Source organism: Sylvia atricapilla, chromosome 7 (assembly GCF_009819655.1).
Source record: "Sylvia atricapilla isolate bSylAtr1 chromosome 7, bSylAtr1.pri, whole genome shotgun sequence".
Lineage (NCBI taxonomy): Eukaryota > Metazoa > Chordata > Aves > Passeriformes > Sylviidae > Sylvia > Sylvia atricapilla.
In genome coordinates this window covers 13,101,719-13,127,412 of record NC_089146.1, presented here as the reverse complement: position 1 = coordinate 13,127,412, position 25,694 = coordinate 13,101,719, and the positions used below count along the sequence as shown (strand labels likewise).

At 37.7% G+C, this 25,694-nt stretch overlaps 1 protein-coding gene across 1 annotated transcript in view; it reads left to right on the top strand.

The window, feature by feature from the left end:
* Positions 1 to 25,694, top strand: part of PARD3B (par-3 family cell polarity regulator beta) — a 391,688-nt gene that overhangs the window by 224,281 nt on the left and 141,713 nt on the right. Inside the window, exon 16 of the mRNA XM_066322656.1 lies at positions 2,575 to 2,619. Coding sequence (XP_066178753.1) covers positions 2,575 to 2,619 — 45 coding nt within the window. The remainder of the gene's footprint in view (positions 1 to 2,574; positions 2,620 to 25,694) is intronic.

Below are 25,694 nucleotides of genomic sequence, written 5' to 3'. Positions count from 1 at the left end.
TTTTTACTTGAGGTTTAAGAGAAGATGGTATTTTTTCTTGTTTAAAATCTTCCAGGTGATTTTCCACAAAGACAGATCAAAACTAGTAGAATTGTAGGAAAAACATTTCGTCTAAGTTCTTGCCTTTTTTTCAAAGGCCAGGAACTAGAGAAAGACTATTTTTGTCCTAACTGAATATTTGTATCAATTTTGAACAACTTGCAAAGAAGTGTTTTCAAATGGTATCTTGTGGAACAGGATGCCCCATGTACTTCCTAAATGAAATATTTAGTTACAAATATTTTAGTTACAAGCCTTGGCATACAAAGTATTTATCTTCTGTTAGCCTTTTTCTGGTTTGGGTGGGGTTTTTTTGTTTTTTTCCCCTGTTGTCTTCTTTTTGATTCCAGGGGAAACAAGGCTAGGAATGGGATTCTTATCCACTGGACTTTTCTGGGCTACTTGTGTTCAGTCTAATGAAAGATGGCCAGCCTAGAAGGCCCTGCCTAAGCCTAATAACCCATGAAATGAAAACTACCCTGTGGAGGTGCACACATATTTTGTTCAAACTTTGATATAGAACTTTAATATTTGCATTTCCCAGGTTTTGTGCATGTGTGTGCTTAAACTCATAATGCTAACCTTGTATTCTGGTAAGATTATTTTTCATTTTTTAATCATTTTATTCTTCCTTTTTTCCCTCCAGTATTAAAATCTAATTTTTGTGTGTGAAGCTGGTGTGTAAAGTATGATTAAGTTAAATGGATTTATCCCTTTTAATAATGTAAAACTTAGTTTCAGGCAAACCAAGTCATCAGCATAACTTTAAAAAAATACTGTGAACCTTGGCTTTTGTCTTTTTTGTTGAAGTTCCTATGTACTATATCATTACCTGCTTCAAGTAATTATCATACATTATCCTGGTTTCCACTAGTGACTGCTATAATTAAGGTTGTGAATCAGTTTCCATTATAATCCCTTGTTTTCACACAATCATAACTTGTCAAAACACTAACCTTTAGGACCAAAGTTTTCCACATTTGTTTTGCTTTGAGAGAGATTTGGGGGAAGGGAGCAGGAAAAGGAGTTTGAACTACCCTTATAGTAAATCCATGTCCAGTCGCTTTGCATTGTAGGATCAAGCTGCATAGCAAGGAGTTCAGTAGTTATCATTTCCAGGGAATAAAAAAAGTTGAAAGATCAAGGAGTGCAGAACTGCCTTGAGTTTTGGTTGCACTTCTGATTTTGATTAGTCTCATTCCCATTTTGTTTAGCAGAGTCCCTACATAACACTGCGAAGAGAATTAATAACTTCCTTTATTAGCACCCATGTCCCATAAAAACCCTAGACTATGTCAATTTGCTGATAATCAGGTGACAGTAAGATCACAGAAGTAGAGAAGAGATACAGTGGTCATTTGTGGATTCATGACTCCAGTTGTGAATCCCAGTCCTGAATTTGATCTTGATTTTTGAGGGTAAAAGCTTCCCTAAATGTGAAGTGGGGAGGCAATATAAGAAAATACTTACTGTGGTTATTTTCCCTGTAGTAACTCCTAAATGTCAGTAACGACTATACTGCTCTCTCCTAGGCAGAAAATAGCAGGTTCTGGTATCATGGCAGATAACCTTCTATGTAAACTTTTTGTAGTGACCACTATACAGAGCTTGTTTAAGTTTGCGTTTATGGAATTTTTGGTATGACTTGACAATTTATTTTATCATATAAAGAGATTATGTTTTAATGCGAGTTAGAAGGAAGTGCTTGGGCAGGCAGAGTTGAAGGATAAGCTTTCAACCCTAACATTCATTTCCTGTTCTTGTTTTATCATCCCTAACATTACATTTACCACTGTTTCTATGCATAGAAATAATTTTAAGAAATAGCAATTGGTTCTTTCCCTCAGCCCTCCAGGAGAGTATTTTAATTAGTTTCTTGAGATATATGATGATAAACCAAAGTTCCTGAACAGAACTTCCAACTCCTGTTACATTCAGAATTTGCTCCTCCACTACTTTCTGCAAACTGTTGCTACTGCAAGCATCTTTCTTTATAAGATGTTGTGAAATACTACAAAGTTACAATTTATAGACAAAACATAACATACAAAAAATGCATAAGCCTTTAGAAAGATCAGGATTTGAGAGACCTTATTATCTGCAGAGGCCCCATGAGTCAGTGAGATGTCTTGCAGATGGGAAGGTTTCCACATCTGGATTCTTTTTACAGTTGAGGTCTTTGATCTGAAAATGTTACAACTCTCCTATGCCCTGTGATTTGTCTGGCAAGATGAGTTATTTACAAGTGCAATTGCTCTTCTGACAACTCAGTTTTGAGTGTGTAAGTTCTGAGGTCCTGATCTGTAACCCACAAGGACTGTTGGTAGTCTTTTTATTGGTTTCACAGAGCTTTGATTCAGATATTTGGACTTTGAAGCACCCCATGTGGATTAGGTAAAGAAAGGCTTTTTTTTTTTTAGATTATTATAATTTAAGGATTCAGGATGCTGTGTCTGAAATAATTTGACAGCATTTCAAAGGCTTGTGAATTTAAATAAGTTTCTGATCTTTGTGTCTTTTCTTTTATTTCTCCAGTGGCAGATGAAAGCAAAGTTGGTTTGTTGGCTGGACACAAATCGGGTAAGCTGTCTTCCTATTTTGGAGAAAAAGTCAGCAGCTTGAAAGTATTATGGGCAGTAAATGAAATCAGCTTCCAGAAACTGTGGTGATGAAGACACTTGCAAGTTGAGGTATTACTTTGTAAGCACTGACTCCAAGATGAACAATGATGAATTAGGGGTTGCTCTTAGGCAGGCAGCGTATGTAGCCAAGTCATTCTCAGGAAGAGCTGTAACTTTATTTTTCAGTACAGATGTTGTAAATTGAAGAAAATGCACTTTCAGATAAGTGGAAGTGCACTCCTATGGAGTGTAGAGACTAACAATACACACTTTGAGAAAAACAACTATTTCTTTGCCTTTTCTTCTTGCTCTGAGTTACACTTCCATTACCAGGAATACTGAAGACAACGCTAAGAAATTTTGCAGAGTTAAAAAAACGTGTTACAGCTTTTCCTTTTCTTGTGCTTGTGCAGGAAAAATAATTTGGTTTTTCTCAAGCTTTTCAGGTGATAATAATAAAACCCAAAAATCCATAGTGCTGCAATTACTGTAGCTGCTTACTAAATAAGTTCTGCCAACCATGCCATGGCATTGTACAACTTGCAGCTGTTGTATTAAAAAAAACTTCCAAGGCAATATCACGTAAGATTGTAATTTTTCATGAGCTATGGGTAAGCTGACATGAGAAACCTTAAACTTCCTAAAAAACTTAAGTTATTCAGCAGTGTTTTCTGATGTTAGAAAATTCTGTGGTTTCAAACTGCCCCTTCATAGCACACTGACATTGCCCTTTCCCACCCCATTGATAGATCTAAGAAGCTGAATTCATGTAAAAGAAGGTCAGCTTTGGGATTCCTGATTGTTTATGGTGTTCTTTCTCTGTACAACTGGGTGTCCTTCTTGAGTTCTCTGGTGTGGATTTTCCTTATCTGAAGACCTTTTCCTGAACTTAGTAGACAAATTCTTTTTAAATTTTTTGGCATCTTTCCTAAGCCTGTGAAGTTCTTGGATTCTCTTTCTGAATCAGGGAATAGTTCATATGTCTTGTAATATTATCACTCCTGGGAAGAAAAAAATTCTTTCAACTTTCTCTTTTGGGAATGTGAAAGCTTCAAAGAAATGATCTTGTCAACTTGAAGAAGCTGAGGGTGTTGCCCTTGGGCTTTTCCCTGTTCAGAAAAATTGCTACAAACATTGCAACATCATGCAGTTTACCAAAGATCAGTGGAATTCACTGTTATCAAAGAACATTGGAGGGGCAAGATTACAACTTTTTGGCAGTCAATTGTTTTAGGTACATTGAGCCTTATAATATAGTTTTTAGTAGCATTTGATCTTTCTTTTGCACACTTAAGCAGATTTTTGAAAACTGACTTTGAAAAGTTTTCTGTTTGAAGACACCTACAAATTTTATATGAACTTGTGGACCTGTGTTTATTGAACTTTGACTTGTTTGCTTTACTTATTCCTCACAGATCTCTTACATATACCTGAGATCTTTTTTCATAAACTAAAATCAGTGCCCGATCGATCACCCAAGGAATAGATATGAAAATTCCCCAAGTTGTTTCTTTTTTGTCCCTTTAAGAATAAAAGAATCTAGGAAACTTCTGAGACAGTTGGTGTGTAAATTATTTTTATTGGTCCCCTCCACTTTAAATACTGTTCAAATACCATTTCTCCTGCTCTCTATGTTCCATTTCCTAACACTCCATAAAGAGAAATCAGGCTGCAATTTTGGTTTCCACATTTTTCCATTCAAATACGTAATTTAAAAGTCTGTTCAAGAACATGGTGTTCTTTTTCTCTGATCCCTTTTTACTCTGTGCTTTCTGGAATTATATGTCATATGTGCAATTGTCTGGCGTTCAGTCCCACCACAGAACTTCTGTTTTAACATCATTCATTGTGCTGCCTTCCTGTAGGTACCTTAAGAATGTTAAAAGGGAGACATTGCAGCTTCTCGTGTTGCAAGCAAAACACAGTTATTTTCTCTTTACAAAATGAAGAGTTTCCATCCTATTCTAGACTTCACAAAACTAAACGTATTTCTCTACAGAATTAATTATCACCTACTAACAATCAATGCAATTATCCTATCTCTCCTTCAACATGACTTGTTCTATAAAATACACAGCTGAGTAATTCTCTCTAGGGAAATATCCTTTCTATTTCTTCTGGGGCAGTGGCTCTTCAAGCATTTAGTCTCAGCTTTTGGAACAGCTACTTTATCTGTCACATATTACATGTTACTGAGCAGCAGCAGCAGGAGTTAGAGGCGTGCATTAATTTCAAAAAGCGTTATCACAATTCTCCACAAGATTGAGGCATTAGAAGGATCTGTAGCTCTAGCCCCATCTGTCTCTCTGTACACTGCACCCACAAGGAGTAGTTCCTTTCCCCCCACCCTCCTTAAAAAGTAGATTTGATTTTTAGAAGTAAGTCTCCACATATCCTGAACTTGTAAGCATGTTCTGTGGAAAGATGGCTGGAGGTTTGTTCCAAATACATACATGACCCTCACAGAAATCTACCTGTGAATTATGGTTCTCAAACCTGGCCTGTATTTTGTCCTGCTGGTTGGAAGACCCCTGCCATGCTTACAGATGTTCTTAGTGTTGAAAATGTTTTCCACAATGCTGTCAGCAAAAGCATTGGAGTGCTGTATTGATGGAGGCTCCTGCTCCTTTTCTGGAGAAAAAAACCCCAGATTTCAGAGTGCGTGAGTGTGTGTGTGTGTGTGTAGACAACTTCCCTGAATCCTCCAAGAAAGAATTTGTCCTCTGTAACTTTCCTACCTTCCTGTGCGCTCAGCAATGGTATGCCAATACAAATGATGAGAATGAGAAGCAGACAAGTGGTGCCTCTGTTGTAAAGCAGAGAGGATCCTTGAAAATTCACAAAGATGAAAAATCAGCAGCTTTGGCTTAGTTTTTCATAAACACCTAATTTTTCGTAAAAGCAGTTCTAGGTCAGTTCAGAGAATATCTTTTATAAAGAAGGGCAAGACTTGCATATAAAATATAACGTGATTTATATCAAATACTGAAATTGAGTACTGATTTTTTGCAGTTATTTTTTTTTCTAAAACTCTTTTTTGTGTTGAGATTTACTGCTTAGAACACTTTTTAGTATGTATTGACTGTCTGCTGAGGTCTCTGCTGACATAGCTCTTTCAGATGATGCAGTGCTGGAGAAAAGCTGATGAGTCTTTCTTTATGGACTCTGACATATTAATTAGCAAAATGGTCAAAAAAGCTTTCCTATTTTTATTTTAATGTTACTAGACCATGCTTTTGGTTGGGGTTGTGTTTCAAGACAGTCTTGAGACAAGATGAGTAAGTTCTTATTTTCTTGCTGGCTGCTATGTGAGGAACATGTGATTGGGCTATGGCTTAGTACCAGCAAGGCTCATTGACAGGGGGTAGCTCTGCTTCCAAGTTGAACTTGAATTAATACTGTGTGGGTAAACCACAACACATGGCAAGAGATAGGGTTAGGTCTTGAGTAGGAAAAGGCCCATTGGGATTGTTGGAAGGATGCTTCTGGTCAAGCTCTGCCCCTTACTGTTAATTCTGTTGCCAGTGCAGTTCCCACTGGCGGTTCAGCGTGTTGGTAGATTTGGTGTTCTGGGAAAGAGAGAGGCAGCTGTGCAGCTAAATCCTGCAAGGGCAGGCTGTCCTGGGGCCTGAGTGCCATGACAGCTGTACTGCTTTGTGTGTGGGTGACTGAGTTGTGCTTAAACTGCAATTCAGATGGAAAGTGGACATACTTTGGAATAATTTAGGTTGAAGGTCTTGGTGTATTTCTGCATCCTTTAGTGCCAGGATGTATTCTTCATTAAGGACATTTTACTGAGGTTTTTGTTTAAAGCTAAGCCTGAGCTGTTGGAACACCAGTAAAATATAGTGGTTTATGCATAATTTTGTAGCACAAGAGGCTTTCCTTTAATCAAGGAATCTGGTGGGGGTTAATAGTGGATTTAGGAAAGACTATAGAAGGCTTAGTGCGTTCTACTGGGCTTGTTTGAGGCTGCTGCCATTGTAATAGGTTTGATTTTCAGGTAACACAATTATATCTAAGAGGTGAATAGGGAAGTGCTGTTCTCCTCTCCTTATGCCAGACTTTATGATTTTATTAAATCAGCCTTCTTGCTGCTGTAGATGTCATTAAAGCTCAGCTTTTCAAAGGGAGCATTGGGTTTAGTACTGAGTTCTTAAGGATTTATACAGTAACTAGGTCCACAGTAGAAAAGACTCATGTAAATGGCTGAGCTGCCTGACATAAGCAATAAGTGCCTGTCCAAACAAGGGCCTTGCTACTAACTGAAAGCATATATCATATGGAATCTGACCCTTCCCTTTGCATTTCTGAGAGGAGAAAAGAAAGTTGGTTATAGTTCCTTTCTTTGAGAATAAGACTGCAGTACTTGGCTGCCTCAATCATTCTTGTGAGCATGAAGAGGACTTGTCTACTTCACAGTCTGCAGTACACCTCAGCAATACCAGTGTAGCCTGACCTATGTGTCTTGGCTTGGATACTGGATATAAGCAACCTGTGGTGTCACTGGAAGCTGTGCAATGTCATTTTTCCCTTCATTCAGCCCATGTGATGCTTGGTGCCATTTCAGTGTGACTGACACAAAAACAAACACAATTAACTTTCTACAATGCTTCAGTTCACTCTGTAACCCACAACTTGTGCCTCTGTAAGCTTTGAATCATTAAACTGTGGGTTATGTTTGATGTTTTGTTGTGGGGAATATTTTTGCAAGATTTTTCACTCCTTCCCTCTTATATTCACTTGGGCATCTCTCCCTGAATGATTATATTCTTGTGGTAGTGCTGTTGTTCCTGTTATTATCAACATTATCATCATCATCAACTTTGATTATGATTCTCCAAGCAAAGTGTTGCTTTGAACTTACAGTTCCAAATGAATTCTCATCTGAGAATATGTATCAGAGCATGCAGCTGAGAAGCAAAAAATAAGATTCTTTTTTTCCACACTCGTGGAGTGAATGTTTTCTCCTTTATTTATGTCTGGTAAAGTATAAAGTCAAAGATGTTACATTGAATCTATTACATTGTTGGGGTTTAAAACAATTTCTAGTCCAAAAATTAAAATGCTCAGCTTTTGTTGAATCCCTGACTGATGTGGGTTTTTTTAATTTCTTCAAACACAACTTGTCTAGTGAATCTAGGAAGATACATTAACTTACTTAATACTTGGTGCAAATATGGCTTTGCTACCCTTTTAAAATTGAATTTTTTAACATGTGTAATAGTGTTATATATTATGTTATTTATTGTTGTAACTATCTTCATTGGTTAGAGCTGGGAGGGAATGGGGAGGCTTGATTAACATTGCTACTTGCATGAAATTGTAAATACTTGTGCATGAGAAGTTTGCTTTGTCACTGACTCAGGAGAATGAAGGCTGGACACTTACAGTTCTGTGATTCCAATCATTATTCTAAATTCACAGAACTTAAATTATTGTTGAATTTTAGTGAAAAGCAGTCTATAAGTTGAAATCTCTTCTGAATGTCAGGCTGGGGGTCTTTACAGTCCCCCATGACTGCCAGGTCTGTGTGGCTGATAAACAGCTCTCAGATAATGTAGTTAGATGGTTCTCCTCTGTGGAAGGAAACAAGCACTCATTTTTACTCTTGAGAAGAATCATTTTATACTCCCGGTAACTCACCAGCTGTAACTATTCCTTTGACAGCTTTTTTCCCTTATTTTTGGGAGGTTTTTTTAAAGGCTTTATTAGCTGTGTGATGATGATTTGTTGTGACCCCTTTTTTGTTAGGTCCTGAGAAAGTCATCTGTAGATAAAAATCCCTCACTTGAGGGTGATGTTTGATGCTACGATGTTGATCTAAAAGCTTGCTGCTGCTGAATAAAGCAGTCTTGGGCATCATGCCTCCTATCTGCAGCTGCCTGGTTTCCATTACTTCTTTATTCCAGTCCCACAGCTTAGCTGGTGAGATGGTTAAGAGAGCTAAACCAGCCAAAAATTAAACCAAGAAAGACAAAAAGGACTAGTGTGGAGATTATCTCCTTGAACCACGTATTTGTGAAACAAGCTTGCACGCCAGTAGAAAGGAAGCTCAGCAAGTGGATGGATGTGAGAACTGTGAAGGAGCTGTCTCCTAAATCACCATCTTCATTAAATTCAAATGCTAAAGTTGCATTGATTTTTTTTTTTTTTTAAGTTTTATTTTTTTAACACTGTTTTACTGGCCATGAATAAACCCACTTTCTCAGTAGCAGGACCAGGGAATTAAAAGTGGCAGTAAACCTCTGCAAATTGAACAAGAGCATCCCTGCTGTCTCATCCTTAGAATGTAAGAATCTTTTCTAAAATCACTTATTCACTTTGATTTTATGAATACTTTGTGTTCTGTGACTCTTAGTGTGCTTTGTATTAAGATACAACAGAGCAGTGCCCGTTGATCTTTCTTTGAATTACAGTTATTAAAGTGAATAGATCTGATCTGCTGAGAACAATAACAAGCTTGCAGGAGAAACTTGTTTCCCTCCATGTTCTTGTGTGGGATTTAGGATCTAGAGCAAAAGTGAATTTAGACCAACAGCAGCGTGGATGCAGATTCAAGGGTCTCTAATTGAGATTTTAAAAAATAGCATATTGACTGAATATTTTCCTGTTATCCCATGATAGCCTTGTATTCATAAAGGCTGAACCACATGTTTCTGTCCCTCGTCTCTCTATGCCAGCGTTATTATTCCTATAATTCCATGATGAGCTGTTGTGGAAAGCTAACCTAGCAGAAAATAATTCTACAAAAAAGAATGGTATTCTTCTGGTTTAGTCAAGGGAGCAAGAAAAAAAGAAGTTCAGGAGAAGAGAAGAATGGTTTTGTAACTGACATTTTTTGATCCTGGGATCAGCCTAAGCTGAAGAAGTTGACTGGGGTGGAGGGGGTAGGCAGACACATCTGAGGGAGAAAGTGTGGATGAAAGAAGATGTGTGGATCTTCAGAGATGTCTTTGTGCTGAAAGGAAGGAAGTGGGGGAGCAAGTTTGAGTCTCTTTTATTGTCCTGAAGACTAAACTGAAAGTGAGTTTCTGAGAGTTTTCACTGGCTTAATGGCCAGTGAAAGTTGGTATTGTGTATTTTTAACTGTGTGATCTTACTTGCTCTTAACCTGCTATGACTGTCTCTTAGTTTTGTTTGGGGTGCTGTGCTCTGGGTCTGGTCCTGTCCTGAGGAGTGAGAGAAGGTTGAGCAGTTCTTGAAAGCAGCCAGGTCTGACAAGCACGAGAAGCTTTCTTAAGGGCCAGATGGAGTGAACAGGCAGCTCGGACAGGAAGAAGTTTTCCTTAAGAACCACAGGGACTAGGTTCCCTACCCTGGGTAGGGTTTCTTTCAGTCCAGTTGATCACAGAAAGCTGCTGGAACTAGAGAACAAATGACCCTGTAAAAGCCTAACTTAAGCAGAATCATTTATTTCACTCTGTCTCACCCAGAAAATGATAGTTTTCTGTACTATGAAAGGATAGTGAACCAACCCTGGCTTCAACAGCAATGCGCTTTTCGTGTACACGCACTTTTGCTCTTAGAGTGAGAACATCTTCTGAGAAAGTCTTAAACAACTTGGACTTCTCTGTGAAGGAAGCTTATGCCCTGAAAGGGGACCAAAGTAAGATATTTCCATTTGAAAAGCATGAAATAAAACTTAATAGTTCCTGCAGGTGGGAACTTTAGAGAGTACTCCCCTGAATGCAGAGCTAGGGAACTGCCTGATAAAGCTGCGACATGAGTTTATTAGAGCAAGATGCCAAAGAGGGAGTCTGTGTGTGAGGAATGCCTCATTTTTTAATTGGGTAAACTTCAAGTGCATAACAGAAAGGACAGCCTTTTCCCAGAGGAGAAGGCCTGATCTGGCAGATATCCAAACTACGATCTTCTAAAATAAACAATAGTGGTGAAAGATTTGCTTCTTTTCGATCACATCTCAGTAATATGGGAATTATGTATTACTCAGTATGAATGGTTGGCATCCAGGGACTGCAAACCAGCAGCCTTTTTTCCTTGGGGATTTTTCTTTGCTCTAGGAGCAAAGAAAAGGACAGGAACTTTGTTTAGTGTGACTTGGGAAATTTCAAGCACAGCAGTTCCCCAGTGTTACAGCCCCATATGATACAGAAGTGGTAAAAGTGATTAGGAAGAAAAATCAGACACACGGGTATTTTTCCAGCCATTCATTAATAATGGCTGGAAAATAGAATAATTCTACTTTTTTTCTTTTTTTCCTTTTTTTTTTTTTTTTTTTTTTTTTTTTCCCCTTTTTTTCCTCCTCTTTCATTTCCTGAAGTGATTCTGGGCATATTGTTGTATTAACTTGGAGATGGGTTATGGTGTTTACATTCCATAGTTGTCACATCTCCCTTAGGTCAGTATTTCTGAATATTGCTCTGTGCAGAATTCAGTGAAGCAGGTCAAGACATCATTAAAATCCCCAGAATTTTTAAGTGGTATAAGATGAAATAAAAGGTAGACTACTAATAGTTGTGATGGATGCATCCACTGAACATGAGGCCTGCTGGTATTTGAAGTAAGTGGTCATGTGTCCGTGGTAAATGCACTGTGTGCCCGCCTGCAGTGGGCTGGAGTGATGTGCCTGCAGAGCTCTGTCTGTTGTGCACTGAAATTCCCTCCCTAGGAAACAGCGTGGTGCTGGCAGGAGCTGCCAGCTGTGGGCTGTTTGGGGCATGCATTCTCTTCCTGAGACCTGGCAACACTTTACACTGTGCCTGTCTGTGCTGAGCCTGCCACATTTCTTGTCTTTGCTGGAAGTTTCTGCTATGAGTTGGAGCTTCCTGCTGCCTTGTGTTCCAGGTTGTTTCTGACTCATATGAGCGTAGGAGAGGTTGTAAATATGGTGGATGTGTCTAGAGGAGAAGTGCAGAAATAAAGCTATCTCTGAAAGAAAAAGCAATGTAACTGTGTTAGTGCAGAATTTAACACAGGGTAATAGATACTGCAGTTCTGCAGAAGTGGTCATTTGGACCTGACATCTTGGTATTTTGGGATCCTGGAATATCACATGTAGAAAGAATTGTTACTAAATTTTAAGTGACTGGAGATGGCAAAAACCCAAGAAAACTGGCATTAGGCCTAAGCAAAGGTTAAGCAACAGTATATTTGAAATTTGAAGAATGTAAATAAATCAGTGCTTTTCATTAAAACTGTGAAGATTCAAAGGCACAGCAGCCAGCAAAGCAAGTATAATGTTTAAAATCCTAGGGGCCTCTTGCTGTATGTTGATCTTTAAAGTAGAGAGCTTCTCTGGTGATGGTGCCTGAACAGATGGCTCATGAAAGTGCCTACATGACTGATAGTAAGCTGGTTTCCATCATGGAACTCCTTCCTTGGCCCTAAGAAGAAAGCTGAGAACAACAAGTGAATCCATCGTGTCTCCTGCCTTTTTAGGGCTCTGTAAGGCTCTTCAGTCATCAGTCCTTTAGCTGTTGACAACCAGACTGCATCCATTTCAAAAAGCAAAACTGATTCCCACAGTCTGTGTCTTCTGTAATTGAGGAGAAAGTGATGATGTGGTTCTAACACCCCTGTGTAACACTTACCACCCTCTGCAGTTAGAACTGGAGTCACAGCCTTCCTGTCAGTCTTTTCTCTGACTATTGGTTTCATGTTCCTTCGAGCAATACCTGTGCTTTTTTCAAGAATTGTGGTGAATGATCTGCAGATATTCAGGAAAGACCTTCAGAGTATTAGGTGCTGAAAGCTGGCTGTGATCAGTGTTGGCAGCTACTGTGATTCTTTCAGTTGCGTGTTGTGACCGAAGAGACCAGCAGCCACTGCTGAATGCCTCATTTTATTAATACTTTCCCTCCAGGAACTGTTTTTTTCGCTGGGCATAATATTCAGTGCTGGCAGTGGGTATCCTGAAGTCACTCGTGCCAAGGAGTTAATGAATTTGGAAAACTTCCCAGATAATACATCTGGCCCTCTAACTTACATTTTGGAGCATGAAGTATGAGATGTAGAAAGAAGAGCACTGAACTAAATGAGCTCCTGGCTGAAGAGAGGAAGAGGGTACACTTTTCTATTTTAAAATTAGTTGACTGAAAGTTAAAAATTACATTGTCCCACAGAAGATTTAACTGTTGTGTGTTTGTTTGAGATTTTGGTTTTGTTTACAGCTTTTTTTAAATTTTGTTATACTGTGTATTTGCCAGTTGCATTATCTTTTGAGGCTTGAGTATAGATAGAGAAGAATTTTTAATTCTCGACCTCGAATGATTCTTTAGCTTTATTTTTTTTATTTTGAAATCCCATCATGTTGAAATGTCGATGAAAAGGATTTTGAAGGTGATTGATATTTCTATTCCAGCTCGCTTCTGGAGTAGTATCTTGTTCAATGTTTGCTTCCTATAACATTTGAAATAAGCCTTTATTATATAAAGTGGGTTGCTGGTGCTCTTTATTAATACACATTTTTGTATAATAAAAGCTGTGCAGTGCAATATGGTTCAGAAATTAACTAGGAAGAAAAGAATTACATTGCTATTTATAGATCTCATAAAAAAGCATTCTTTTTCGTGGGTCTTTCAATACAGCAGTGCTACTTAGCACTTACCTACAGAGCACTCCAAAAGTACCCAGAATATCATCCCTAATTAAGTGTCCTGCTAAGCCTAAGAGCAGAGCAGGGGAGTTTTTCTGTACATAGTGGTGACAACCCAAATGGAAAGCATTTCGTAGAAGAGTAGAAGACACTTCCTTCAGATACCATTGACTATCAGCAGGTACTTTCCCTTTACCTCAGGCAATGGCACCATGCTCCCTTTTCAAAATCTATCTCCTCTTGTATTTACCCATTTTTCTGCCCAATGTCTTAATAGATGAAATTTTTAATTTGCTTTTATTTAGTCTTGCATGGGGTGATGTAGTTTCTGATAGTTCTGATTTAGCCTACAGGTAGTAAGCATAATGATTGCTACCTTAATTCTATAGAAGATCCCTGTTGTGAGATCAAACTTACTTCTATTTGCTTGGGGTTTTTAATGAAATTAAAATGCCAATTCCTTCCCTCCACACCTCTCTCCCCCAAGCAGTGTGACACCTGTACTGAGGCTGATGTCTATCTGATTCCTGCCCTTTTTGATTGTTCACCTTCAGTTGTGAAAATTCTTTCCTTAATCCTTTCCCCATCTCCAAGTTGATTCTCTTCTCTAAAAACAGCTTTTGTGGACCGTATGTCTGTCTATGAGGAGAGCACGTCTGTGACCTGCAAGGTTCACCTGCAGATTCTCAAGGACCAGGGCATAATCAAGTCCCAGGAACTGTTGCTGCAGATCATTTTTCAGTCGACCTTCTCCTGTTCTAGAGTTGCTCAGTTCACAGATTGAAGGGAATAGGAAGGAACCATTCAGCCAGTTCATCCACCATCGACCAGTAGGGTCAGGGCAAAGCAGAGAATTCCATGGATAGAGTCAGACTCTAGCTTTACAGTTTGCCCAATTTCAAAATGCTGGTTTCCTTAGAGCCATAATAGCAGCAAGACCCTGACTCTTCTGCACTGGCAGCTTAAATAGGGACTGTGGCCCTTCCAGGGCTAAGGTCAGGACTTGGCAAGCTGAGGGATGAACAGAACAGAACTAGAACTCAGCACTGGAGGTTTGCTTCTATTACTGAAGGGTGATTGCACTTACAAAGATTGCAAATAAAATCCTCTTGTTACCTTGCTATGGCACTTTTCAAGTGTTTCTGTGCAGAAGGACCACACCAGAGGATCTGGCATTGATTTGTTTGGGTCTTTCATGTAATTACAATTTTTGTTGCTATCTGCACTTGGCATAAATTCCTGTGTTCAAAAAACAGTTGTATTTTTGGTTGCCAGTTGTAATGCTGCTGTTGACAAACAGAGATGTTATAAAAGAGAAATTCAATATAGTGTAGTTAATCAGATGCCTCTTTTTTACTGCTTTATAATCTTCTCAGATGCCTAATTCTGAAAGCAAAATGACAAAATTGTTCGATTGAAGCTTCTGGAGTTTAATTCCTTTTTAAAAAATAGCACAGTAGTTTAATTTTAAAGGTACCGAAAAAATGAGCATTACATGAAGGACTAAATTTTGTCAGCAGTTGCATGGAATAATTCACTTCTTATGACTGAAATGTCCATCACAAAATAACTGCAAAGAATAATTCTCAGTCTGAGTTTAGACTAAAAGAGCAAACACATTAAACAAAGAACATAGAGGAGAAAACGATTTCTTGCAATCATTCTTTTTCTGTCTTTCTCTAGGAAATATGGATAATTCATTAAGTCTTAGAAAAAAAACCCTTTGCTGTCCTTTACTCAGGTTTGATTTTCCTGTTCTCTTTTTGTGTACAGAGCATGGGTGCAGTGTGCAGTAGTCCCTGTGTTATCACCTGTTAAGTGTCACACGACACATCATGTTACAGATTCTGTGGAATTGGAACCATTTGAAGTAAAACTTTCCATCCAAGTGTCAACTGAAGCATGGGTTGTATTTGCTTTTTTTTCAACAGAGATTGTTCTTTAACTGTCTCCTAAAATAACTCTGATATTTGTTTTTGTTTAGGTGAGGAAAAGGTAAGAATATATAGTTGGAGGCTGGGAAGATTGGAAGCTACTAGGGGAGGTGGAGGGGGGCTAGAAAAGGGTGCTGGGAATGGGGGGAAAAGGGAGATTGGGCCTGTCAGTAGGGGAGAAGATGCAGTGTGGGAAAGGTTGACATAACTGAGAGAGAGGGAGAGACCAGCTTGTGTTGATCTAGGGCAGTGGGGAAGAAAAAGGTGGTAAACAGCTGTGCAGTAAAAAAATGTGCGTTTTTTAAGTACAAACAAAACCAGCCAAACAACAAAACCCTACAAAAACAAAACAATCAAAAACAAGTGACAGCTGAAAAAACCCCACCAACAGCCCACATGTAGAAAAATTTATATAAAACCTCTGTTAATTAAAAGAATGTAAGTTTGATGGCTAGGAACCTGAATCTTCATCTTCCTGTTTCAGTTCCTTGTTGCTGAGACACAGATTGTGCACGTTTGTCTTAAAATGACGTCATTAGTGTTTATTGAAAAACCCTTGCTACTAAGGCTTTGAGGAAGGGGCATGAAGGCTGTTTACTGCTGATGTCAGATATCAAAGTCTGTGCTCAGTACAGAAGGGGGAGGGGAATTGCTCTGCATATGGAAGAAAATACTAGACCTTTCCTGAAAGAGAGAAACTGGAGTTTTGTAAATAAAATTGTCATGATATATTTGGGACATAACATGAAAGTCTATTAGAATGTGCACACAGAGAGAGAAAGAAATTGGACACCTCTGCTACAGCATTTTTCAAGTCTAAGTGCTTTACTTTGCAATTTTAATAGTACTCTTTTAAGGTCATTTTTTGTATATAATTTCAATACATAGTCTGTTGCTTTAACTACTTTCATTAAAATTTTATGAGCCTTTTCAGAAAATCAGATGGGAAATGCAAATAAATTATGCATTTTATTTAGTATGTAGTAGATACAGTATTACTGTATGTGTAAACAAATAAAAATGTTTATTAATATAACAAACACTATGCCGAAAGATCCTGCTGTAGTCTATAAACCACATAGGCTATAAAGAATGACTTGAAGTAGCAAGTGCTGGACCAAACCTCTGGATTTGGAACAATACAGAGTGATAGTATAAAAAGATAAATTATCTTAGCTATTATAAATAAAGGGGGGGGAGCTATGTCATGAATTATGAGGCGCATGATTGAAGCTGAAAACCTTAAAACATTCATTTTCTGAGAGCAAGTACTTAATATTTTATAAAATCACACACACTATGCTTGCCTAGTTTTGCTTTTTCTATCCTTCTTCCCCTCCTGGCAGAGCTCACCAAGAATCTTTTAAAATTCTGACCTGAGCACTCACCAGTCAGCACAGTGCTATCTGTCAGTGATTAGCTTACCTGTCTTTTTACTGCTCCTTCACCCTGTGAGATGCCAAAGCAACAGAGAAAGTGTATGTAGTAGTGAATGTTACCAGTGTTCAGAGATGTGGGTGTATAGTTGATTTCTTCAAGCCAATGTGTTCATTTAACTTCTGTTTGATGAGAAAACCCCAGCATCATAGGAGAAAACTTCCTAGCAGCACTTGTGCAGATCAACACAGGCTTATTTTCATGGTGGTTTGGGGGTTTTTTTAGCAGAGTTTTGGAGAAGATCTGACATTCTTCTCTGTGTGTTGTACTTCATGTCAACTCTAGGTAGAGAAATCTTCTCACCTAGAGTAAAAAGTGGTAAAATGATCAAAATGTAGAGTGAACTCTGCCCTTATTTGTTTGAGCAGTTTCTCACCTCACAGGTAGCCCTGCTCATTTCAATGTTCCTCAGACCTCAGTGACAATGTGTGTCTGCAATGATAACTCCTTTCAGACCTGTATTATGGCATTAAAAGCTCCACCTCTCTCTTTCTATCTTTGATCTTGTTACAGCAAATACTTTATGATTCAAAATGAAAGAAGGAAAATTAGACATTTTAAGGAAGTTTTTATAGCTAAAGAAGCATAAACAATAATTCTTCTCCAAGTTTAATGATGAGTAAAGTTTCCAGTGCATGACGACTCTTCACTTGCACTGTAATTTGTGTTAGCAGAACAGAGTGCCTGTTTTAGTAGTGGTTTTCAGAAAAAGGAAGCCAGGAGTAACTCCTGTAGTAAATAGCAGCTATTAACAATCAGAAGGCAAACAATACTAGAGTGATTAACACTAAGATATACTTTTGCAATTAGGACTTTCATGTGTTTGTAACCTTTGATAAGGAATTGTTCCTAAACTTCAAACAGAATTTCTTAGTATCTTTATATAAATCAATTGCACTGTAGTTTTCAGTTCAGCAATTTAATTGCTTAATCAGACTAAGAACCTAATGATTAAAATTTAGCAGTCATGTGGTATCAGGCAATATCAATATTAGTTCTTACTCGGGGTAGCTGGTTTAGATCAAACTGAATGAAATAAAAGGCATGTTTGCAATATGCTTTAGCGTGCAGGAATGTCATCTAAGTCTTCTCTAGAGTTAAGCATACAGACACTTAAGAGTGACATAGCAATAAGACTATGTTAAAGCTGCCACAAAACACCAACTCCAAATCAGAGAGCTTCTGCGCTAGAACAGCTCTGAGAGTTGCTGGATTTTTAATTATCTATGTTGAAAAAATTAACTCAGTCTGTGAAGAGCAGCTATGCAAGAAGGGACCATTCTGTCAGAACTGAGAAGGAATACAGAAATAGCAAAAACAGTTTAAGAGAACATAGTGAAATTCTGTGGAGGGATCTGTAGTCCTGCCACTCAAAAGCGAGCCAGTATTGCAGGAATATGGGTAGTCTTGATCAGAAATTATCAGAGGTACTAAATATTAATTCTCTTTCAAGTTGGTGTAACACCATTTTGGCCCTTGGTTCTGTGTGTTTTCACAATGCAGGCAATGAAGAATTGATAGAGACAGGAAGCAGCAGCATCATTTTTGGTGGTGAGGATATTGTTGTTCTGGACATCTTTCATCTGTAACACATTCCAGGAAGTTAAAAGTTATACTGGATCAGACAAAAAGTCCTCTTTCTGATAGTATCAAATGCCTGATGAGAAATACAGAGATATGATAAGTTTGTCTTACTTTCCTCCAAGAGCTCTCCTTGCCTTCAGATATTCAGAGACTTAAAGACCGAAGGCTTCTTTTTAGCTGACTGTCTTCAACAGATCTTGTTTCTCTTGAGTTTTCTTCCCTTTTAGCATATGTAAACTCTTAGTACCACAACAACAGCAAAAATTATTCACAAAAATGTTTATCAGGGTTGTTGCTGTGAAGAGAAATCATGACTGATTACCCATTTCTTTCTTTTACTCTTTCAGCAAGATCTGAACCCAAGTAGTAGCTTTCAGCTCCTTCCTGGGGATCTGCTTTTTCACAGGGGGGCAAATTAAGCATAGGGTAGAACAGCCATTACATTTTTTATTCTAATAACATTAGCCTCAGTGTTTCAGAATCTGATTTTAACTTTTTGCTCTGAAGTAAATTCCATAGTATGTTTCACTATCCAGTATGAGGGTTGACACCCTGTGAAGCTGTAGAAGCAGCTCTGAAGAAGAGGCTGTCAAACAGCTCTGATTAATCATGTGCTAATATGCGTGAAGTTTTAAGAATTGTGTTAATACTTCAGTGATTGATTGCCATAAGTCTGTACTCAGCCACAGTATGGCTTGTTCTGCATTATCCTTTTGAGGATATGGAATGGCATGCATTATACAGATTAACCACTTTTCCCTCTGAATGTGGAGAAAATACTGGTCAACAGGCAAAGACTAAAGAAGGTGAAAACACTTGATGAAAAATAGGATACAGGGCAGAATACAGATGTAAGTGTTCACTCTTGATACACAAGAAAAAATCAGCATAATCATGTAGATGATAATAGCTTTTTATGTAGGGGAATCGCTGAACACAAGAGCTCTTTTCTTACTCACTTGGTCAACTTGAAAAAGTTAACTGCAGCATTAGCCACTGTAAAAAAGGCAAAATAGGATGTTCTGATATTGCTAGAAATCTGGCAGAACAGCTTAATATCCATGACATTGTTCAAAATGTTTGTTCTTAATCTTTATGAGACTGACTTTTATTGTAGTTGGAGCAAAAGCTTATGATCTCAAGAATTTAACTGATATTTGTTATTTAGTTTCAAAAAGCTACTGGAGTAAACACAAGCATTGGTTTGCAATTTTTAGATGGTCATAGCATGAGCAGAGAAGTGACGTGTTTGCAAAGAATGAACTTTTATAGCTTTATGTTGTATAACTCTATACAGCCAAATATATTTGACTTCATTGGTAAGTAAACTGTGTCTGTAGACAAAATCTGTTTTAGGGGCAAAGAGGTATCAATGTGCTATCCTTCTAGTATGAAAAAAGGAAAATATAAAATTCAGAATGAGATTACTATAGAAAGAAAGAGATTGTTGCAAATGATTCAGGGTATTAAATGGCAGTATGTCATCTACAATATCATATTAGCATTTGAAAACCTTTTACTGGGTAAATCTCAAATTAGCCTAACAGGAAAAGGTTAATAAAAGTATCAGTCCTTTCTGTTCATTTGTGCTGTATATCTGACAGCATTTTCTGGAACACACATTTGTGTCCTGGTTGGGTGATGATCAACAGTAACTCCTGCTTGGCACGTTGATGTCATTACTTTGACTCTGTGAAGGTGCTCTGCCTAGAGGTCAGGCCCTGCTAAAGTAAACTGTCAGGCTCAAAGAAAACCAAAGCTGTGATTAAGGATTTGCAGATTTCTATTTCAGAAGTTAGCATTATCCAGTGTATTTCAATGAATTCCATCAATCTTGATCAAAGACCCAGTAAAACATCAGCAAAGGAAGAAGGAAGAATCTAAGAATATAGTATTTCTTACTTGATATAAGAAAAAGAACAAATCAAAGCATATTGCTTGGAAAGCATGGGGATTTTTTTAGTGTGTTAATATTTCCTTTTTTTTTTTTTTTTTTTTGATGCTGTAGAGCTAGAAAAAGAACACAGTAAAAATTTATTGTAATGTGGATGTGTCCTCCAAATTATTTAAACTTCTTTTTTTTTTTTTTTTAAACCGGACTGTACTCACCAGATGGACACACAAGATAAAAAATAACCCAGGGGAAATACTGCAACAAACTATTCTTGTGAACTACAGTTGGCAGAGATGCTCTTGCCTCAGAATACACACACTATGATGTGTTTAAAGCATGAAGTAATGTTTCAAAACTGCTGATAATCTATGATGATGCATCTTTGTGCCCTTTATACTTCTAAAGCTATTAACTTCTTTCCAGACATTTGATTCCTTGAACTAAGTGAAAACAGCACTTTCAATGAGTGAATGGGCTCCTCTTAAAAGGCACATGAACCCATTTGTTTCTTCTTACTCTTTTAGCAAGACCAGAGTAGCTGAGGATGGCTTTCTAGATTGTTAAAATAAGAAAAGGCTTTTTCTAATCTACAGTTCACTACTTTGAATCCACTACAGGCTGAACGTACTAACATCTGACACTCACGATGTAACTCGTGTAAAATGTATTGTTGCCGGCCTCTCTGTTGGCAGGGATGTAATGCTAAAATGTGACACTTGCAGAGTACAGTGATGAAAAGACAGATAAAGCTGGTATTACGTGGCAGACAGTGGAAAAGTGTTCATTTACTCCAGCTGAGGATTTGGTCACCAAGCTTGAACCAGATGAAAATTAACCTGCCTGTCCTACTTCTGGAGTCCCTTGAGGAGCATACCTAGGCCTTGATCTTGGCTTAAGGCTCTTGAAAATTGTAGCTGCTGTCAACTGTTCCACACAAAGATTAGAGTTCAGTGTTAATTTAGGATATTTCACTGTACTGATGTATTTTGATTGCATTGTTGTCTCTGAAAAACCTGCCTGTTTCTGTAGAAAAGTTCCCTTTGTAATACCAGTTTTTGAAATTTCGTCCAAGAATCCAACCCCCAAGTAGCTGAAGTGGATGAAATTGGGCACTGATTTTTGCATCTGATCCATGGCACTGTTTCTGTTTTCTGACAGAGTTGATCAAGAATCTGATTATCTAAGGGCTGGATTATCCTCATCTACTCGTAGCTAGACTCTGGTTCATTCTTCAAGAGTGTATTGGGATCACTGAGCAGAATGATGTGTTTTCTTCTAATATTAATCTCCAGCTTAGAGAAAACCTTTATTTTCTAAGATATGCCATCTTGGGTTTGTCTATACTAAAATGTCATTTGACTGTGCTTAAACAAGCTGTCCTGGTTGAAGTATCACTGTGGCTGTTGCTTACCATCCTGAAGACATTTGGAATTTTTGATCACAATTTAGGATAGGAAGTCAAGTAAGTTTTCCAGAAATGTCCACACTGGTTGATAAGGGACATCGCCAAGAAGAATTGGAATGACCTTTTCTTCTGTTTTGACACCACATTTCTGCAGTCTGGTGCCACGTTGTGTGTGTGCATGTACTACTCTCCATTTATTAGGCTAGTGGAAGGGAACAGAGGAATGCCATTTGTACACAGGTGAGACAAATGAGTAAGAAACGTTTGTATTGATTTGCTGTTTAAATCATATTCTAAGTTGTTCCATGCAGCAATCCTATTAGCTTTTCTAATTTGCTGTTTAAACACATTGTACTAATGCAGAACTGAATATTGGAAAGATCCTAAATACATAACTTGGTAATTAATAGCATACCATCTTGAGAATACTGAAAATTGCCGCAGGAAAAACTAAACCTGGAGATCTGGGGAGGTTCCTTTCCCCTGGGGGATATTAAAGGCTAGGTGCACATTTGTTAAACATCTAAGATTGTAATGAGTTTTCAAGAAACACAGATTTATGAAATGGTCTTTAATTAGGATATCTTTTAACCTTGCCAGTGTTATTTTTTTAAATGCAACTTTTCCATTAAAATGACTCATCGTGACATATCTAGCAAGAGAGCTGCAAACTTCTTACAGATGCTGAAACATACGTGAAGTGTAATGCAGTAAATTGTGCAGACTAGGCCCTTAAGTTAACTAGTATAGCTAAAGTAGTATTTTGTTGGGTTTGGTAGGTTTTTTAAGGAAGGCTGGGAGTGTAACAGTGTAATCAAGTTGTGACTCATGTCTGTTAAAAACTCAGAAGACAGCCAGATGTTATTGGGTGTGAGTCTGTGTCTGCACACTGCAGAACAGTTTAGCAAAATCCTTTGCTGGAGCTCCTTAGAGGAAGACTCCCTTCCCATTAGGTCCATGTATTGGACTTGTTTTTCCTAAGGATTCAGTTTTGTGGAAGAAAGCCTTGAAAACACAGGTTTACCCAGATCCAACTACTGTTAGAAGAACATGGAATGTAGATGTAAAAATCAAGCTTTCCTTTCCTAAAAGTTGCAGTGAAGGATCTGATTCACAGTGTACTTGCACACCAAGCCTGGAAGGTTTCCTTTCAGTCTATTTTGAGTTATTGCTGAATAGAGGGGGAAAAATTATTACCCAGATGGAAGGATTTTTCCCACTTTAATTATTCTGATGTGACAAGATGGAGCTGTATTCGTTGGAAAACAATCTTCATCTCTGTAATGAGAGCAGATGAAGAAGTTTCAGCACAGAGGATGGTTTAAAGGGGGAAAAAAGAGAGAAAAGTTGAAGCATGTAAAATTAAGCTCGATTAAAGTCCCAGTATCACGACAGCTATGGATTCAGCTTTGAGGAATCTATAATAAAATACTGCTATCAACTTCATAAGCATTCAAATGATATTAAAAATCTCAGTGTGAAATAAAAAGGAACCTTTGCTGAGGACTTTTCCTGAAAACCTTCATAATCCTTTCAGATTCTGCAGGGATTTTGAGTCTCAGCTGTATCGGATAACTCTTTCTCTTAGTTAATAGTGGGTTTGACAAAACTCTGCATATTCCCATTTAAGAGTTGGATTTTTGAATTGAAGTTTTCAAAATTGTTTCAAGACAAATATTATTAAACTCATAAACAAAGCAGTTTCAAAAATATGCATGACTTTGTGAATGACCTTTGTGTTTGTGTTTTAATAGAGATAGGTCGATTACAGGTGTATGTCTAACTTCTTTATAGGTTATCTGCTGGCAGCTTTAAGCAAAATGTGCATTAATTTCTCAAACTGAAAAGTAACCTATGCACTTTCCTTTGAAATACAAATTGATCAACAGAAGAAAATAGATTTTCATAAATTCTCCTGGAAGTTAATCTGTAAACCAAACCAAATGTAGATGAGGAGTGAAAGATGCAAGTTCACTGGTTCTTTTGGTCTGCTTTATTTTTAAGTGCTGTAAAGAACAAATTGTTTTGCATTCCTATGCTAATAGGAAACACTAATCACTGGAAAAGGTGATTCTGGTTTTGTTCAGGGTTTATGAATTAAGGGTTATTACTGGAAATGGCTCATTTACTCTGTATGGGCCTGAGACAGAAAGTCTGAGTCCTCTGAAGCTTTTGTAAATACACGTTGCAGAATCTTCCCAGACTGAGATGTTTGCCTGTTTGTAGCTGGCTAATCCAGAAGTGGTTCCCTGATAAGGTTAATGCCCAGTTAATTGCTCCTAGCCTTGACACACAGTTTAATTGCTATTTGGCCAACATATGCTTGTTGCTTGCTCTGTGTAGAATTCTAGCGGATGTAGTGATGCAAACTACAGGCTGGTGGAGGGCAAACAAAATAAATACAGTATTTTATGTTCTTTTAATTCAGGGCCAAGTGGATTTGGATGAAGTGTTTATTTAGTTTGCTGGCTGCTTCAGATGCTGTGGCATATTGATTCCTTTTATTACTAGCAGCCATTTAACCTGACCTCTCTCAGATCCAGTATTTTAAAAGCCATAAATTTTAACTTTACTTATGAGCAAGGACTGAAATGCTGTGAAAGCCTTTTTATTAGCAGAGCTTTGCCTTACTCCGTGTTCATGTGTCACCCATGGCAACAATATTTAGAGCATCTTAAATTAGAGCGGCTGTTGGGCAGCTCGGTGGTGGTGGGGTTAGCAATAAAAAGAGCTCATAAATATCTCAGGCATGTAGGATTCACTGATCAAAGTGAGGGCAAGTGTACAAAAGCAATGCCATGATTAGCAAAAGGTATTCTTTTCCTGGTTATTCTGTTAAAAATCTGGCTTTTCTTAATGTTCACAGATAAAGAAGATTTTTTTTTTTAATTGCAAGTTAAATTGCTGATATTGAAATGTATTTTCCTCTGCTGCCTTGGCTTTTTTTTTTTTTTAACAATAATCATCTTCCTTGTTTCATTAACCTAACTTAATTGCCAAACAACACTTAAAGCAGTCTTTAACATGCAGCTTATGTAAGTATTTATAAAAATGTGCCCAGGCCAAAAATTGATGCATAAAAATGCCATACCACTCATCAAATTATAAATAATATGATTGTTTCAAATTTCTTTTGGCAGTCACATGTAAAAAAAATCAAAAAAAGCTTTAAATTAGTGACGTAAACACAAAGCTTAATATTAACTTCTTGCATCTTTCTAATTAGTTACTTCTGATTTAAATTAGTAATTTTTAAAAATATTATTTCAGGCTTGATGACTAAGACTGAGTAATAATTCAGCAGTTTATTTCAAAATAGGCTTAAGACTTAACAAAATAGATCATAACCATGATTTTATTGTAAGTTTTGGCTTGCTTTCTTCTGTTCTGGTACTGAAGAAGTTTCCCCATCTGTCCCACAGAACAAAGGTAACACTCTAGATGTTAGCCTCATACCTAAGTCAGAAGTGACTTTGTTTAAATATTAGTGCAGGGACTCTAGTTCATGTTAAACTTTGGCCTGGGAACAAAAATGTTGGTTTAGTTTGAGAAGCATAATTTATATCAATTAGTCTCAGAAAGTGTCACATTTCTCAGTCTTTTAAAGCTGGATTTAAATGTTTGACCTTTTCAGGGGGCAGGTTTGGAAGCAGAAATAAAGCAATCACAGGGCCCTGGAATTTTTTTGCTACTACTCAGTTCCAGACTGATCAATTTACAAGGTGTCTGAAACCATTGGGGAATCCTGTTTTCTAAAAACTGGACTTTTTCCTGTCTGCATTGCCTCTCCTATTGCAGTTTTCCTCTGGCAGGTTGTAACAGCTATATCTAAAGTCAGTTTATATGTAAATATCCTTGAGGAGAAAGCTTCTGCTTTATACAAGATGAGTAGCTTGACTGCCCTGTTTGGAGGGCAGGTGGTTCAGTCTGCACCAACGAGAGGGAGGGCACTAATCTGCTGGAGAAAGGGAGATTCAGATGTCTAGGAAAACTGCATTGGATGCAGAGCTATGCTGTGAATTGGAAGGTTATGTGAGAGGGTAGACTTCTGTAACCAGATGAAGAAAAGTAATTATTTCAGCAGATAAGATCACAGGGTTTCTATGCAAAGACAGGCTTGGCTGCATTTTGTCTGACATTCATCACTAAACTGGGAAGTGCACGTGCTTCTGCTTGAACCTCTGCCTTTGCTGCTAATTCATACCTTTAATATTGCTGCACT